The sequence below is a fragment of the Aulonocara sp. 'chitande type north' Nkhata Bay genome, linkage group LG11 (assembly GCF_057382095.1).
Source record: "Aulonocara sp. 'chitande type north' Nkhata Bay isolate Kocher_YH1m ecotype deep benthic linkage group LG11, A_spYH_male_GT1.1, whole genome shotgun sequence".
In the NCBI taxonomy this organism is placed as follows: Eukaryota; Metazoa; Chordata; class Actinopteri; order Cichliformes; family Cichlidae; genus Aulonocara; species Aulonocara sp. 'chitande type north' Nkhata Bay.
In genome coordinates, this window is record NC_141354.1 from 20,864,259 (window position 1) to 20,881,381 (window position 17,123).

A 17,123-nucleotide genomic window follows, 5' to 3' on the forward strand; every position below is an offset into this window, starting at 1 on the left:
TACTTCCAAAAACATTCAGCTTTGATATTAATGAGTTTTTTGGGTTCATTGAGAACATGGTTGTTGTTCAATAATAAAATTATTCCTCAAAAATACAACTTGCCTAATAATTCTGCACTCCCTGTATTACTTATTACAGTAATACAGGGAGTGCACTATTTTGTTTCGTATGTACATTCTTCCACTCACCTGTAGGGGACAGAGTAAACCCTCTACAGCACAGTAGTCATATGGTGTGGTCCAAGCCTGGAGCGTCTGCACAGACAGGTTGTATACTATTATACAACCTCGTGTAATACAATTACAAGAGTTAATACTATGCATAAATGAACCCACATTGGCAATGAGTGAGAAAAATATACTTGTGTGTTAAAATAGACAATTTATCGTTGTCAAAATGTTCGCTTAATTTTCAATATCAGAGGCTGACAAATTCTACCCAATTAAACGTGATGACACCAGCTCATATAGTACATTAAGCTATTCACACATTTACTAGAGGTTGCAAAACTTCACCACTGCATAGGTCAAAGGTAGCTGCTTGCACGAATTATCTGTCGGGTTATTTCTTAGGTGCAGGCTTGTACAACCTGCCAAAGCTAATACATGAGCTGGAGAAGCTGAGGGACTATATTTTTCAAAGTTAGGCTTTCCATCTTCCTATTTTTTTTTTCTTTATTACAGTGGAAAGATGAGGTGATATGCAAATGTAATGATGAAAAAAAAAACACTTCAGATATAATAGTTTATAGTATTTAGTGATATTTCTTTTGCATAATAAATGTTTTAGGTTGAGTTTGCCTTTATGATTCTGTTAATGTTGTTCTATATGTCAGAGGTTACTTCCCCTTTTAGAAATGTGCTGCATGAATACTCTTGACATACAGTATCGCAGTGAGCAATATGTCACTCTTTGAAACAGAAAGCATGTTAGTTACAACATCTTTCTTACCTCTGTCACACTGTGGTGCTGTCTAAAGGTTTCATTAGTTTGTGCTGTCAGTAACTGATTAGGACAAATTGTATTTAGACAGAAATTATTGTAACCTTAAAGCAGTAAAGTCTAAACAGGAACTTAGAGAGAACAAAGTGATCATTATTAACATTATTAATAATGTTAATAAGAATGTGTAAATCCCAGAGAGTTTATTCTGTTCAGCTTCTCCTTCAGTTTTCAGTAGGAGAAACATTTCATCACTCATCTAAACGACTTCTTTAGTACAAACATTTTACAAAACAGCAAATCTTCCTCTTGCAAATACAGAAGTTATTTCAAAGATCAAAGTGACACCATAAAGCGGAGCATTAACATGCATCTATATATTACAATGCATTACAATGCATAATTGTCAGACGATTGTTTTTAAAACAATTGAACCGTTTTGAACATCCAAATATTTGAAAGCTTAGCACCTCGTGTTCAAGATTATCTCTGATTTCACTGCTGTTAAAGTTTCACATTAACATCATAATGTGATAGGAGGTTTTAGCTGTAAGTGTGGTGGCAGTCTAAGAGGAAATAATGGCCAGCAGAGTAAAGCTAAACTTCCTGTAAACTTGCTGAAGTGCAAAGAGAAGTAACAAAGGAGGAGGAGGAGGAAGAAGAGTCAGTTGAAAGCAGACAGTCTGCAGAGATCAGTGTGTGGAAACAAAAGCTGGAGGCTCACACAGAGTGAGGGTAAAACACTTTCATCCATTTTTCTCTGTAGTATTCTTGCTTCAGTAATTTCATAAAAAATGATTGTAAATGATTGGTGAATACCTAACTGAAGAAGTCTGAGGCTGAGAGATTTCCATTCATAATTTTTAGCTTCTCGATGGCACAGATATCAAGAAATGCTTTAATATGATGCTTTAAACTTTGATATTTCAAGATCTCAGCCAAGTTTATTGGTCACATGAAAAAATATATTAAAACAGTAAATATGTAAGTGTAATATCCCGTATGTGATTCTATCAGCCACTGAACTTTCTATATTTTTACTGCCCCTTTTGTGTGTTTGTGCTTTGAAAAGAAAGCGTCTATCCTGTGGAGAGAAGCTGTGCTGTCATTCAAATCAGAATGTTAACTCTCATCTGGGTGATTCTGCTCTTCGCTGACACAGGTACAGAAGGAAATTTTATTTAAATCTTCATCAATATATGAATTTAAGGAAACTACAAAAAGAAGGAAAACTGCAGTTTCAAAGACAGCCGTGTTTGAAAATGTCATTTACTAAGTTAAAAATGGGAAGCAACAGCTGTGAACTGCATCGCTTATATAAGTCATATCAGTTAACAGCAGAAGTAAAGTAAAAGAGGCATCTTTAAATATAAAAATTGTAAATGATGTAAACTGATGGTGTTGGTTACCATCGTTTTTTATTTTCATGAACTCAGCTTCTTCTCTTCTGGTTTGTGCTCTTTTGTTTTTGCATGTTCAGGTTCTGGGACTCCTGAGCGTCCAAAGAGCAACAGCAGAATCACACAAAGTGGTAAAAATGTATCAGCACAGGCTGGACTGTGTGTTGTTCTAGCATGTTCTTTTACTACAGAGGATGGTCATGTTGAAAATATAACTTGGTATAAACATGATGGAAACATAACTAAAACAATATTTGGCTCCAGTAACAATACGAAAACTGAACCTGAGTTTGAAGGGAGGGTGTCACTGTTGGAGGCTGACCTGAAAAAGAACTGCAGCATCATTATCAATGACCTCATCAAGTCGGACTCTGGATCATATCACGCTGTCGCTAAGACAAAGACTCAATGCACACTGATTGCAAACATCACAGTCACAGTTACAGGTATCAAAACCTACCACAAATACTCCCTGCACAGTGACCACGTTATCATGTTTGATTTAAATGAGTTAGCTCGACTAAATTACAATGAGTTGTATTAACTACAGCTGCATTATGGCACTAGCACATGTTTGTTTAACGTGAGTTTAAGAGTTGTTAAATCATTACCACTCCAAAGATTTTTGTGAATAAACATAATGCTCAGATTAACACAAAGGCACAACGACTTCCTGTAATGCAGGTCCTGTGTCTCCATTCATCATATATGTCAGCTAAAGTGAAAAACAGAAACTGCTGAATGTCCTTTAGTCTATTCCTTTGGTCAGACATAAACTGATGTTTGGGTATACCTCACAGAGCTTGCATCTGTCTTGGAACTTTTCAGCCTTATCTTGTACTTTTTACAATTTAAGTTACTTAACAGAGTGATCATACGTCTACTTTAAATTAGTAGTGGTTTTTATGCTGATTATAATGTCTTGTTTCATTTACTTTCCTATTAGAGCTGAGTGAAAAGCCCAAACTGGAGATTCCTGAAATAACAGAGGGAGAGCAGACTACACTGACCTGCAGCGCTCCTGGTCTCTGCTCTGGATCCACTCCTAATATCACCTGGATATGGAGTGGATCAGGACAAAACCTCTATGAAATCAAAAAAAACAACACTGAATTCAGGTCTGAGAATATGCCTGCCTTCAAGTCAAATCTGGCCTTTAACGCTTCAACAAAACACAACGGTGGTCAGGTCACCTGTAAGGTCACCTGTAACGTCACCTGTAAGGTCACCTTCAAAAATGTCAAAACAAATGAGACAAAAACTCTTAATGTCAAGTGTGAGTATTACTCTTGGCAAAAGTATATTTTTATCATTATTACAGTATTAGTAGTAGTAGCAGTAATTATAATAATGTTGTAATTACTGTAAGTGTAAAACTTTCATGACTGACATTATATTTTGTCTGCTCTTATTTTTTGCATTTTTTACTTAAAAAAGCAGTTTTCATTAAAATCTGGAAAGTAAATGTAATATTAATTACATTGTTGTGTTCTTCAGTATCAGATATTCTTATATTGAAGCAATGTGTTAAAACTATTTATGTTCCTATGAGTTTACTGTAATCTTGATGCTGAGCTTCTTATTCTGTTTTTGCAGATGCAGCAAGAATCTTGAATAACTCTGCTTGTGTCGCTCAGTCAAAGGTTTTGACCTGTGTGTGTGTCAGTGAGGGGTTTCCTTCACCCACCATCAAATGGCCACACTTAGAGAGCCACACTGAGTACTCTGTAACAACCAATGTGTCAAACACCAGAGTCACCAGCACCATCACTGTGTCCCAAGATCACTATCACAACTCCACTATTGAATGTGTCAGCAGTAATAGTATTGGAAATACCTCAAGTGTCAGCCTTATACTAAAAGAGTTTAATGCTAATTCATCATCATCAAACGATACAGAAAATAACTGTAAGTATTTACGAGTTAAATATTTCCCCTATACTCAAATTTAAGACATTTCAATACCTGTTTTCAGCTTTAGGTAATCAGCACGGTTTATCTCATTTGATTTCAGATATATTCACACAGTTTTTAACGATTATTCTAGAGAAGAAAGTCTACATTGCAGTGTTGACCGGGTTTGTGATTGGGATAATCCTTTCAACAGTCATTTCTTGTTTGGTAACAAAATGTCGCAGGTAATATTACTATTCTATTTTTGACATCAGTGTTTTTGTATATTTTATTTTATTTTATAAAAAGGAATATTATATTTTCTGAATTGTTCATATTAATGCTCACCATCTTCCTGGTATACTCGAATGATTTCTGTTTGCACACATGTAAATTTCTATTAGGTCATTTTTATATAAAGTTTATTATATACTGTTAGAGATCCTAAATGGTGACTTAAGTTTTTATACCAGAACTTTCCACATATAAATACCATTATATATGGGAAAGAACTGAAACACATATTGTAAAATATCAAAATTGTCAGATATTGTATTGTCACCATTATCATGCTGCAATCATTATTTACTTTTTGTGAGTTTTCATACAGTTTTGGCTTATCTTACGTCATCAGCTTCCGGAAATTAAAACTGAGACACATGCCATCATATTTATATGTAAAGATAAAGTGCAGTTTTTTGATCCAAGATATTTTTTCGGCTTTTAACATGAGAAAAACCAGATTGAGCACAGAAAATAATCAGATTATGTGAACTATATGGGGTTTTTTTTTGCCACGACACAACACTTCTGGTCTGCTGTGAGACCTTCACTAAGCTTCATTTCTATTAATTAATTTCTTCCCAGAAAAAAGTGGAAGAGGTCAGAAAATCTGTCTGAAAACCTGGAGATGGCGATTACTGAAACTGGTCTAATGGTAACTTAAATAAGTACTTAGCCTTTGGTAACATATCTGAATATGATATTTATTTTATGATATTAGTTTGATTTTAATTATATTTTTGGTCAAATATTAAGCTAGTTTGGTTTCTGTCATGTTATTATGTCATTATTGTTTTTTATAAGCTGTCAAATTACCTGTAATTGCTCCCTTGTGCTTGACAGATGGATGCTGATCAAGCAGCAACATATGATGGGATCCGTGAGCCAGAGGACGCTGAAGGAGAAGCTGAGTCTGTTGCACAATTACCATCCAATGGAAACTGCACAACAGAGGTGGAGTACTCCGACATTAACTTCTCTGCACTAAGACCCAAGAACCCTGAAGAGGCAGCAAACACACAGGATGCCAGAGACACAGAGTATGCTGAAATTAAAAGAGAAGAAGTGAGACAAGAAGATGCCCAAGGGGACAGTGAAATGTTGGAGGGCAATGAAGAGAATGAGTTCATGAGTAAAAAGGACAATGAGGAAGGTGAGGATGTGGCGCTGTATTCCAGTGTGGAGGAATTAATGGGTTAATTATGAGAGCTGTGAGATCTATCACATTTGGAGAAATTAACATTACAAACAGAAGATATATGCATACTGCAATCAACGTATGCGTTGAGAATTGTGTGTGCTTTGTTAGATGAGATAGAATTTCTGGGATTTTTCAATTACGAAAAATATAAGCATGTATGTAATATAAAAGGATAAACACGTTTCCACAGGACTTACAAAAATGGTAAAAATATCAGGCTGTGGTGTTTAATGTGGTCTAAACAGAAAAATAGTGGGTCGACTAATCAGATCCAGGTGCTGACAAAAAGGTTTTCATGAAATATCCTCTCATGTTATAACTTCTTTCTTTGGTATGTAAGTGGCAGTCATTAGTGGAGACTCCACTTATTTAATACAAGGAAATATTCAGATGTCAGCCATACTATGTAAATATTGTAATAAATCTTCTTATTTACTTCACCTTCAAAAGACTGTTCCACAAGAACATAAGGTGAAACTGTTTAAATTAGGGGTGTCAAACTCCAGTCCTCAAGGGCCGGTGTCCTGAAACGTTTCCATGTGTCCCTGCTGCAACACACCTAGATAACCTTAGTATGTCATTTGCAAAATTCTGTAGAGTTTGACTGTCTGCTGAGATGGCAACCCCTAACCCAAGTCAAGTAAATTTAAATAAATGAAGTGGAAAATGTACGTGTAAAAGTACTTTTATTGCACTGTGTTCATTCACGTATGAGCTGCTGTGAATCAAATGGCTGAATTCCCCATCTCAGCATGCTAATGACCTACTAATGTTATTCAGGTGTGTAGCAGCAGGGACACATAGAAAAGTTTCAGAACGCCGACCCTCGAGGACTGGAGTTTGACACCTGTGGTTTAAAACATGAATATAAATGTTAAATCTTTGTGAAAAAGTTTTTGTATGCAAACAATATTCTTTACATTTTGCATATCTCTGTATGATACATCAGGTAGAATTAGCAGCTTCATGTAGCAGTCAAACATTTCATCATGTTAATAAAATTCAGTCATAAATAAGGTGAATGCAACTGAAATCAAATTCAAGCTCAGAGTGAGAATTTATTCAGTTACATTATTGAGTTTATGCAGGAGGGGAGAGAACACCTTTGCTTTGTTTTAAACCATAAAAAGCTAAAGGAAAGCACACCCTGGTAAAGCTTTTGTACAAATTCAGACCACGCATGGCATTTTCTAGTTTGACGCCTCTCAGACGAGGGTTGTCTGTGTTCTGCTGAACTGCTGTAAATAGTGCAACTGCAAAAGTCCAGCTCCACCTTTCAGGCTACTTCCCAGCTCCACAAACACTGGACTAAGGGGGTCATAATATTTAGATTTCAGGTTTCTTTTACAGCTTAAAATTGACCGTTATAGTATCTTACTGTGTCAAAATGTGAGAACAGGAAGATTAGATCCACCGATAATAGAGTGATGCCTAATAAGGAAGTATATATATATATATATATATATATATATATATATATATATATATATATTCGTCTGTGACTCTTGTGAGAACAATAACTAGTTCATGAATACTGTGCATGTGTACAGATGACAGTTGTAAGTAGATGCATGCTCAATCTTTGTGTTTGAATCTAAAGCATCTTTTAAATAATATTGTTTTAATCATATATTTTTTAATATGGTTTTCATATATCAGTAATCGCACACCATCATACTTTAAACAGTATGCACTGTGTCAGCTATTTCACAGTTTAAAGTGGTGATGAGGCAAGATAAGTGAAGATAAAGTTGTTGTTGGTTGGTTGGTTAGCATGACAACACATTGTTTCTCCTGTTTTTAGCAACTGTTGTGTACTTCCTTTTTTTTATGATTTATGTCACTTATAGTCATTGCTACAATGAAAATACCTTTTTGTGCTCTTTGTTACATTTATTTTACTACTACTGTGATAGCCTGAGATTGAGGAATTACTGTAGTGTGAGGAGAAGTTGTGCAGGTTTTGTTTTGTTTTGTTTGTTTGAATAAATGGAAGCAAATGCTCATAAGTTTTTTCAGACCTGCCGTTAAACATGTTTTGGGTTTGGGGGATCCAAAATTGATTCCCAGGGGGACTGCGGTAGTAAAATGTAGTCACATGAGTATGGAAAATATGAATTTGCAACATCCTGTAGTGGCATCTGTGTTAAACCTGTTTCCTGTGCAGTTTGCTTCCTGTACATTTTTATTGAGCATTCTTCTGTTAATAAAACTATTGAATTTTTAAAGAACAAAAAAAAAAAAACTGCCTCTTGTCTTTCCTGAGAAGATTTCTCAACATACAGATGAGCCTCCTCTTTAAAATTAGGCGCAACAAACAACACAGTAACTGAGTTTATGTTGTTGGTCCTCACTTGAAAGTTTATTTCTCTTTCAGTATAATTTTAACCTCATCAGCACCGTTTTCAGAAATATGTAACACACTAAATTTTCTTAAAAATTGCAGTGTTTATTTTCTTTTTCTTGTTTTTTCTATTAACTATAGCACTTTAATTAACTGCTATTTAGTTATACAGTTCATTAAAGTGCAACACTTTCCTCTTTAGCATATGTAAGAATGACATATTTCTTAAACTCTGCTGCAAATAGCATTTCCTCTTTCAGGGCTTAGGTAGAAGCCTTGCAAACTTAGATTTGATGAAGTCTGTCTTCAATAGTAAATCTATTTCATGATATATTAATAACATTTTCAAGTCTTCTGTCCCTAAGGTATCCTTCTTCTTGAACATTGGCCTTTTTGTTGAGAGTTGGTGTTGAGTTCAGTGCATGGCTTCTCTGGAGGCAGCAGTGTGCAGTGTTGTTGAACTGCATTATGATATTACTGGCCACTTCATGAAGTACACGTTGCTTTTGCACCTTGGATCAATCTTTTGATTTTGAAGTGTTGTACATTCAGAGATGTTCTTCTGCATACTGGGTATAAAGAGCAGTTATTTGAGCCTCTGTTGCCTTTCTATTAGCTCAAAAGAGCACAATCATTGAGCTCTGACATCAGGCAAGGATGTTTTTAGCCACTTTCTGGATATTTTCTCTTTTTGAGACCAATTTCATAGATCTTTCTGTAAACATTAAAGACTATAAATAGCACAATTCAATCAGGACCGTCCTTTAAAAAAAAATGCTGAATAAGTAAATTATAAAGATAGATAACTTTGTAGGGGTGTAGGGTGGGGTTATGTTAACCATAAATTGAAATTTGTCTTCAACATGGATGAAAATTGATAACAAGCCTCATAACTAGAAAACTATGATTCTTACAACTGTCTTAATGCTGTCTTTATATTTCTATTTACGAGGAGTAAAAGCCAAACTTGCGGAGGAAACCTGTCAGCGAGCACGTTTAGTTCACAGAGTGCGCCACCCCAACAAGTGACTCAGACGTTTGCTCTATTTCTGCGTCAGAAAACCCACAGTTACCTTATTTCACAGTTAACAAACTCAGTTTGACCTAAACGTGCTTTCTGGAACAACAGGTCTGACTTTTAATGGCTTTGACACAACACAAATGGCACTCAAACAGCTACACAATGTGACAGCAAAAGTAGTCTGGACTGTGCATCTGCCAGCAAAACCTAATATTTTTCATCATGTAGCCTTAGCGCCGCATTTAAATATACAAGTTACTTTTACTTTAAATAAATAATATTGTGGTCACCTATTCTGCTCCATTACAACTCCACATATTTATTCTTGCAGTCTATTAGCAGGAATCATACTATAACATAATCACTGTTTGTCATATAATGAGCTTTGATGCAGTTTTTGGAGCAAACCTTTTCAGCTCCTTTCCCTTTAAGACTACCTGCCATTTACCGTAACCTTTTCATCAACAACAGCTTTTAATAGTACGTCAGGACTCTTAGCAACAGAGCTCTGTTGCATTTATATCATTATATATGATCAAGACTAGAGAAAAAAAACTAATGTGTGTTTAGCCTGACATTTCGGCTCACAAGGATTGCTTGCAGATAAGCTGGCCTCATTATTTAATATTGATCATGTCTGATATCTATTTTGAACATTCACCATTGTCAGTCATTCTACATGACCAAAAACAAGGAAAAGCATCACAGGTCTGCTTTTGAGGTTTTATTTCCTTCTTCGGTTTCAAGCTGTATTTAACAATTTAATCTGATCTGTTACAAGCCCACTGAAAGCAGCCAGGGTGTTTACGTAACATTATATAAAAGTAAAATTTTCAAAGCAGAAAAACTGTTTTTCAAATTCATATAATTCAAAATATTGCATTAGAGATATGCAGTAAGAGTAAAGACTATGAACAAGGACGATTTCAAATGGAGATAAAACTGACTGGAAGAATGAAACCTCAGCAGTCACTCTAATAGTGACCTGCACAACATACGTAGCTCTAAAGCAATATATCACAACCCAGATCTATGCATGGAAATGTCTCTTGAAAGGAGACTTATGGCTACCTCCGCCGTTGATGTTGTGATTCAGCGTGTTTGCACTGCGAAGGCCTGACCTTTTTCATCAAAATGCCACTATTAAGGAACTGCACTAAATCTGCTGTCATTTCTGTCCATGAACCACGAGGTCAACAGCACCGTCATCCTTACTGTAAAAGATTAAAGCAGAACTTCTGCTGCATGTGTGAGTGGAAATGAAAAAGGGAGAAATAAAAGGGAACCTCACCACAAAAAAGTAGAAGAAGGCAGTCTCTCATCATCATTTCTAATTATATCTTCTTCTTCTTTTTTTACCACCACTGTTTCTTGACATTAGTTTGACAGTTTTTAAAATCTATATCTTTATAGAGTAACAAACCTATTGTACGTAAAAGGAGAAGCACTTCAAACGAAGAGGAAGAGGGTGATTAAAAAAGGGCTCCGTAAGTCAAGTGTGACAATAATTAAGAAATGTTACACCTATGTTGTATTTTAGCAGTTGTTGCTATAGTGTAGCTTAATAAAGGAATGAACTGCAAAGACAGAAATAAACAAACTGATGACTTTTGTCAAGAAGATTGACTAGTATTCTAGTTTGTGCAGCAAAATGTGTTCCGTGTTATTAAAGGCTGCTGTGGTATTTTACTCTATGTTGACATCTAGTGGTTTTATTAGGAAACTGTTGTTTACAGCAGTGCAGGAGCCTATGTGAGCGGTTTTAAATGTATCAGGTGTACCGTACAGGTGATGAATGGCTCACTATTTGTCACCTCTCAGGTGAACGGCTGATTCAAATGAGAGGTGAATGAACAAATCATTTGCGGACTTCTCAAAAAGTGAGTCTCCTTGTTGATAAGCAAAGCAGCATACAGGAAAAAGAAAATGGGCCAAAGAGAAGGGCAATGGTGAAATTTAGAAAAGCAGCAGTAAAGTGAGGTGAGGACAAAGTTAGTCACCTCAAAGCTTTCAATTTCAAATCTCATTCTGTTTCTGCCTACACAGTTTACACAGGATGGTCACACTCTATCAGGGTCTAATTTAAAAATAAAGCACACAAAGTCCATGTTAAATGTCTTAAACCTGAATTATTTCAAATGGGCAACAGGGGGCGACTTGTGTGGTTGCGAAAAAGAAAGTGTCCAGCTATTTAAAAGTCTATTTTCAGAACATTTTTTAATTTAGATGGAGAAGACATCAGTCAGCAATCCATTTTCTTCTACTTCCACATCTATGACCAATTTAGAACCACCAATTAACCTAAAGCCCTGCATGACTTTGGACTGTAGGAGGAAGTCAGAATGTTCAGAGGGAACCAGCAGAGAACGTGCAAACACCACACAGAAAGGCCCCAGGCTGGTTTCAAACCTAGGACGTTTTTGCTGGGCGACAACAGTGCTACTGACAGCACCACCCTGTACGTCTTTTTGATCAAGTACAAAGACAATAAAAAGCTGTGAATATATAATGTAGAATTTCATTTTGCTGCATATTTGCCGTTCTGATTTTTGCATTAAGATGGACTAGTGTATACTGTACAGGGCTGCATGAGCTGGCATATCATGTGAAGAAATAAGTAGCATGTACAACTAGCTAAGATCATACTGTGGCTTTAACCCTTTCACGCATAGTGGTTTGTATTCCAGCACACTTGCATATAAACCACTACATTGACACTGATGTGTCACTCCATACCCTGCCACCCAGTCAAAACATATGTTGTCCACCTAAGTGGACATGTAGAAAACTAAATCTTTAAAAAAATGAAGTTCAAAAATCTTGTTTGGATGCCTAAAGATGAATAAAAATAATTTAAAAAAAACCTGATTGAGGTTGTCATATGCATGCATGAAAGGGTTAAAAAGACTTTAAGCTTGACTAAGAAATGTATGTTTAATTAAAGTGAACATCAAAGTTCATGTTCATGCACTATTCGTGTGGTGGGCTATTTTGAGAACTTTGCTTTTAATAAGATCAATACCACAGACTCAGGCTCGCAGCTTACATGTGGTATTGCAAAGACGAAAGCTATTGCTCTGTCTGTCTGCCCAAAGTTCAGGACTATAACCATACATTTTGTTTTTTTGATCCACACAGAAACAGACATGTAAAAAACAAAAAAAAAAAAAAACTGTAACACATTAACTACATCTTGCCCACAGGTTTCCTAGCAACTTGGTTCTAATGTCAAGGTGTCACCCAGCTGTGACAGTAAGTTATGGTTGAGAAAATCTGGTATAGAAGTAAAACAATTGTCCCCTGCTGTCAAATAGATGAGGAGTTACTCACAGATGGAACCTAAAATAACATCTGACGCTTAGCAGGTGCTAGTTATTTTGCATACAGGGTTCCTCTAAAAATAAGAAGGGGGAAACTCTGTATTTTTCATGACTTTTGAACATGCAGTACTGCATAGCTCTAACAGTTTTAATGGTTGTTCCTCTTTATTAGTAATGCCAAAAAGGAATTTAATAAATGAAAGAAAAACAAAACTGTCAGGTTGCTCTTTCACTGTGTCAGCACTAATAAAGAAAGAAGCAGAGGTACAGAAACAGATGCTGAATTGTAGCACTACCATGAGGACATCTCCATATCATTCAGGTGTTGTTCTATATACCCTAAATAAATCTGCTGGTTTAGGGCTTAACCTCAAGTGTAATTTCCAGTCAGATCTTGTAATCTGAATTATAGACAGCTATCGGGGAATATTCATAATCTTTATTATTCGTTTACTAAGTGTAGGTTCAAACTGTGTTTTGTATAATGATGATTTACTTTAGTGAAGGTCATAAACCCAGTTACAGTGCAAAAGATACAATCCCTATATAAATATATAGTTAGGTTGTAAATTGAAGCTTCTCATTTTAAAATTTATGGCAATCACTGAACTTTTGGTGGTATAATGTCGTCCTATTTTTGCCTGACATAGGATTATAGCTGCTCAACAGTGCTGGGTCTTGTTTGCTAGATTTTTTTTTTCATATTATGATGCACAACTGTGCAACATGTTTGTAGCTGGTGAAACATCTGGACTGTAGGCAGAGTCTTTAGTAGTTTAGCATTGTCTTGCTAAAATATGCACAGCTTTCCCTGAACAAAACATTACATACATGGGAGCATTTATTGCTCTAAAACCTGTATATACATTTCAGCACTGGCGGTACTTTTCTAGATGTACAAGCTGCCAATTCCGCAGGCAATGATGTACCGCCATACCACTAATGGGTATGAGCACTAATAACAAGGTTGATTGTCCTCTTTAGTATGTAGAAAGTTTTATCCGTTTTTTTAAAAAAAATAATTCTGAAATAGTTCCTATAGATATATCTCATATATATATATGTATGTATAAAATATTAAGATGTAATAATGAAATTCTTGGCCAGATAACAGTAACTGTTTGTGACATTTTGCTTATTTTGAAAAAGTATATATTACACCTTAAATAAAATGCTATTACAAAGTAAGTTCTACAGCTGTATCTTATTTATATTCTGGCAAATGCCTTTGTCTTCTAGCAGGCTAACATGTTAGCCACTAGCTTTGCACATTCTGTTTAATCATGTATGTGCTTAAAGTGATTTTGGATTAGGGCTGAGTTTATAGGATTAGAACTTTCCACTAGCTGGATGGAGCCTTAAATAGAACAACCTGAAGCTGTCAGTGCTTCAGAGCTGTGGGAGAATCGCTGTTTGACGGCAAAATATTTCAGCGATAGGATCATTTCTGTTCCAGATGTGCAGGTAGGTGTAGTATTGTTGACTGGAATTAACAGCAATGTTTTTTTTAACATTTCAGCATTTGTCTTCATCAATTTTATTGTGTTAAGTCTTTATCTTTTTTTTTTTTTTTGCCTCTGTGGGCTTCAAACTATCTATAAAAACAGATGAGAATATTAGAGAGGACATTTCCTGTCAGTGAAAACAATTTCCTGCATGTTTGTATATTGAACCATCAGAAAACAACAGAAGATTTATTTATTGATTATACCTTAAATTAACACTGTAGAGCAGATAGAAGAAAACAGAAAACTGATGTTTTTAAATCATGAAAAAGTACTGGGTACAGCTCTTTAGTAAGTCGTTTTCTCCTCCTTTCTGTTAGCCCAAAGTTATTGTTTTTAAAGCTACCCTTTATCAATTTGCCAGCTGTAATAATCTCTATTTTTATACTTCAGAAAGATAATAAAGTGTTTTAGAGCTGGGGGGGTTTACATTAACTTTCTATCCCAAACATTTTTAAGGCCTTTTTTGTCACGGTTCTGGGTCCGTTGGACCCAGTATTTTGAGTTCATTATGTTTTGGTACTTTTGCATCATGGATTTTCCTTTATGTTTCTCTGGTACTTGGTGTTTCAGTTATCTTGGTGTTTTTCTATATTATGATTTATGATCTGATACTGTTGTGATTATGATTATCATTTAGTAGCCTTTGGTCAGTGTCAAGTCTGTCTCTGTCTAGTCTGTGTCTTAGTAAAGTGTGTTTTGTTTCCTGTTTTACTTTGAAGGTTCTTGTTCCTGTCTGATGTTAGTATGTGCAGCTTTGTTCCCCCTGTCTCGTTAGCCCTGATCTCTCCCAGCTGTGTCTCCCTCCTGTTGCCCATTTCCCCGTTACTACCCTGTGTGTATAAGCCCTGTGTTTTCCCATGCTCAGTGTCGCGTCGTACCATCAGTTTATGCCTGTGTGTTCTTGGTCTCAGTGTTCCGTCCTCACTTTATGTTTGTTTTCCTGCCAGCAATAAAGCTGAGGTTTTTTGAGTTACATTCCATTTTCCGAGTCCTGCATTTGGATCCTCATCTCTGCCTGCCCGCACACAGAGCCTTGACATTTTTAAATAATTGTACTTTTTGTCTTTCCTTAGCGATGGCTGATGTCTTCAGAGGCCTAAACCTCCTTGAAACCCTTAAGGAATCTATTGAGAGCAATAGGTTATCAGATGTTAAGGATGCAGTGGAAGACCTCCTTATCAGCAGGATCAATTTGGGTGTGGTGGGGGACCGTGGGGAAGAAAAAGCCTCCTTCATGAACTCCCTCCGTGGTCTTGGGGCTGGCGATGATGGAGCAGCTCCTTCTCCAGCCTCTGTTCCTCCAGATGGTTTAGCAGGCTACCCTGACCCCAAACACCCTGACTTTCGCCTGTGGGACCTGCCACCTGTTCCAGACATATCTCCATTTGAACCAGAGGGATACATGGATAGATACAAGTTCCTCCGCTACAATGCAGTCTTTATGACATCCACACAGACAGTCCAACCCAACAGTGTAGATGTTTTCTTGGAGGCCCTTTCCCTGCAGCGACAAACTGTGTATTTCATTCTCTTAGCTTCAGTTAAAGATTCAGAAAAGATCCTGGAAGAAAAAAAGAAAGCCAGTCTGGAAGTGCTGAAATCAAAGGGTATGGCACAGCCTAAAGTCTACCTGGTTGCACCAGCCACCCTGGAGAGGTTTGACTTCCCTACTCTGTTAGCAGATATGAGTAATGATCTTCCAGAGATCAAGGCACACGCCCTTGTCTTAGCTCTACCAACACTCACCTCAGCTCTGGTCACTCAAAAAAAGGAAGCATTTAAAGCACTAGTATGGGCAGCTGCCTCACTGTCAGGTGGGGTATCCGCAATTCCTGTTCCCCTTGTTGCATCTATGGTGGATTCAAGTATAGGAGTGCGAATCTTGACCAAAGCACGGTTATCTCTTTGCCTGGATAATGAGTCCGTGGAGCGATTAGCCCGACAGAGAGGCATGGAACCTACAAAACTCAAAGAGTTACGAAACTGTGTGTTGTCAGTAGAGGTTAGCAAGGGTGAAGTGAAAAGGAGGTTGGCGGCAGCAGAGAAGGACTTGGCCACTGTTTCGTCGAAGCTGCTGGAGATGGCGATGCCTAGAAATGCCCGTTCGGTCAGCCGCTCCTTTGCTGCTATGCTGCAGGCTTTAAACAGTGCTATTGATGAGATGGCAGCTGATGCTCAAAACATACTAGCGGCTGCTCATGCAAAGGGGAAATGAAGTCAATTTTTTTTTCTTCATGTAATGTTCAAAAGTGTATATTTTTCATTTATAATACAAAAGTACACTGTTAACACCATGTGAGCATAAATTCTGCAAATAAATGCCAAGCACTTTAAGATTCTCTGTGCTTGTCAATACAGTGGTGTACACGTGAGAAGTTATTTATTTGTAAAAAATGTTTGGAATCATGTATGATTTTTGTTCCACTTCTCACGTGTACACCACTTTGTATTGGTCTTTCACGTGGAATTTCAATAAAATTGATTCATGTTTGTGGCTGTAATGTGACAAAATGTGAAAAAGTTCAAGGGGGCCGAATACTTTTGCAAGCCACTGTAAATACTCACAAAACAGAAGCTTTCACTTTTAATAACCATGCTTTAAATAGATGAAGTGGGAGGAACTGAATGTGTACTGTAACAAGCTTGTTGAAAACTTCATCTTCACATTCTCCTCTAGCTTGACTGGGCATGCAAATATATTCAAGGTTTTAAGTCAACTGTGAAAACTTCCTTTTTGCTACTTTAGGAGGGGGTCATGCATTCTACATACCCTAACTGGATCCTCTAAGGTAAGAATAAGCTTTGGTCTGAAAACCTCTTCCTTGTTCCTTTTACTGCCTATTTCAAGTTGTCAGTAAGTATGTAATCTCTGTCTGTACTGATTCATCACCGCTGCAATGGTTATTGTCTTCTTTTTTTTTTATAGAAAACCTGAAGTTTTGAGTTGAATTATTTCTGATCTGGATTCCAGTTTTCCTTTGAAACATTACCCTTATATCCACAGAACAATGTATTCTTTCATTCTTCTTTCTTCTTATGTGTGTGTAATGAATTGTTAAATGCATAAGTGACGCAAAAGTACTCTATCAATAAACCAACAGCACTATAGTGATGCGTTAAAAACAATTTTTTTCTCCAAAGAACAAAATTTAAATTGCACTGCTGTAGATGTGTGATAAAAATGACCCAAGTGTAACCATTTAATTAACTA

The 17,123-nt window shown here is 36.5% G+C and overlaps 2 protein-coding genes across 2 annotated transcripts; both read left to right on the forward strand.

The window, feature by feature from the left end:
• The first annotated feature begins 1,631 nt into the window (after positions 1-1,631).
• On the forward strand, positions 1,632-7,156 carry LOC147318873 (uncharacterized). The gene is made up of 8 exons (XM_086309939.1): positions 1,632-1,678; positions 2,016-2,105; positions 2,424-2,789; positions 3,290-3,619; positions 3,940-4,251; positions 4,358-4,481; positions 5,104-5,173; positions 5,362-7,156. The coding sequence occupies exons 2-8, from the start codon at positions 2,063-2,065 to the stop codon at positions 5,716-5,718; spliced, it is 1,602 nt and encodes a 533-aa protein (XP_086166065.1). The 5' UTR covers positions 1,632-1,678; positions 2,016-2,062; the 3' UTR covers positions 5,719-7,156.
• A 6,599-nt stretch (positions 7,157-13,755) lies between these two features.
• irgq2 (immunity-related GTPase family, q2) lies at positions 13,756-17,020 on the forward strand. Its single transcript, XM_086311068.1, has 2 exons — positions 13,756-13,868; positions 14,986-17,020. The coding sequence occupies exon 2, from the start codon at positions 14,988-14,990 to the stop codon at positions 16,125-16,127; it is 1,140 nt and encodes a 379-aa protein (XP_086167194.1). The 5' UTR covers positions 13,756-13,868; positions 14,986-14,987; the 3' UTR covers positions 16,128-17,020.
• The last annotated feature ends 103 nt before the right edge of the window (positions 17,021-17,123 follow it).